Here is a 1,476-nt window from a genome sequence, read left to right on the forward strand (position 1 = left end):
TTCTTATTCTTTTCTTTTTCTTTTTGCTGCTTTTTCTTGCTTTAAGAATTAATATTTTTATTTTTCAGAGAATCGATAATACTTCTCTAAATTCATTGTTCTTCAAGAGTCAATATGCTCAACTTCAATATCAATTATGAACAGTTAATTCTTACATTCAGAAAGTAAATGCAAGGCCACCACATTTAATTAATTGAAATAGCTCATGATACACTCTGTATAACTTTGTACTGAAATGGAAGGTTAAAACACTAAATGTTGTACCATGGTACCTCCTTTGTCAGAGGGAGACTGAGGATTAGGGATCTTGAACAAGATTTGATCCTCCCACAACCTCAAGGCTAGCTCTCCTCTTTCCACATCTATCAAGGCCTTAGCAGTGGCTAGAAAAGGCCTTCCAAGGATGATGGAGTCATCTCTGTCCTCCCCAGTGTCTAGGATCACAAAATCCACAGGGAGGCAAATGCTTTCAACCTTCACAAGGACATCTTCCACCATGCCATATGCCCTTTTCAGGGACTTGTCTGCCATCTTCAATGAGATCTTAGCAGGCTGCATGTCTTGAATTCCCAGCCTCTTCATCACAAAGAGAGGAATAAGATTGATGCTTGAGCTAAGGTCGCACAATGCCTTCTCAAAAGTGATAGTCCCTATAGTACAGGGAATAAGGAAGCTTTCGAGGTCAGGCAGCTTTTTAAAGAGCTTCTTTTGGACTAAGGCACTGCACTTCTTGGTCAGTACCACAGTTTCATCTCCCCTCAGAGCCTTCTTGTCAGATATCATGCTCTACAAATGGGCCATGGTAGGAGGATTCTTCTCCAACACCTCTGCATAAGAGGAATTGGCTTTCATCTTCTTGAGGATCGCCAAGAACCGAGCAAGTTGCTCCTCCTTAGGCTCCTCTTGCACGTTTGAAGAGGGGTATTCTTCAGGCTCTTCTCTCTGTAAAGGGGCATGCAAGGTGACATTCCCAGTCTTCTCATGAGCCCTGATCTCCTTTAGTTCCTCAGTAGCAGGCTCCTCTTTGGGTTCGGCCTCAGCTTCCATAGTGAGGACCTTGCACTCTTCCTTTGGATTTACTTCTGTGTTACTTGGAAGACTATTGGAAGGGATCTCTAGAATCCTCTTGCTCAGCTGTCCAACCTGTATCTCCAAGTTCCTGATGGATGACCTAGTTTCTGCCATGAAACTGTGAGTGGTTTTGGAGAGGTTAGAGAGTATAGTAGCCAGGTCAGAGAGGCTATGTATGGGAGTCTTTGTTTGTTGCTGAGAGGGTAAGAATGGTCTGTTGTTGAACCGGTTCTGGTTCATTTCACCTTGATTGTTGTTGAAGCCTTGTTGAGGCTTCTGCTGATCTCTCCACCCAAAGTTAGGGTAGTTCCAGGCTTTTTCCATGTAGTTCACCTCCTTTATTGTGGTCCAAGCGTTATCACCAGCATCCACTTCATAAGCTATCTCTGGACAGTAAGCATCTGA

At 43.3% G+C, this 1,476-nt stretch overlaps 1 protein-coding gene across 1 annotated transcript; it reads right to left on the reverse strand.

Annotated features, from left to right (window-relative positions):
- Positions 244-783, reverse strand: LOC107636670. The gene has a single exon (XM_016340164.1). It carries the CDS (start codon positions 781-783, stop codon positions 244-246), a length of 540 nt encoding a protein of 179 aa, XP_016195650.1.

Source organism: Arachis ipaensis, chromosome B04 (assembly GCF_000816755.2).
Source record: "Arachis ipaensis cultivar K30076 chromosome B04, Araip1.1, whole genome shotgun sequence".
Classification (NCBI taxonomy): domain Eukaryota; kingdom Viridiplantae; phylum Streptophyta; class Magnoliopsida; order Fabales; family Fabaceae; genus Arachis; species Arachis ipaensis.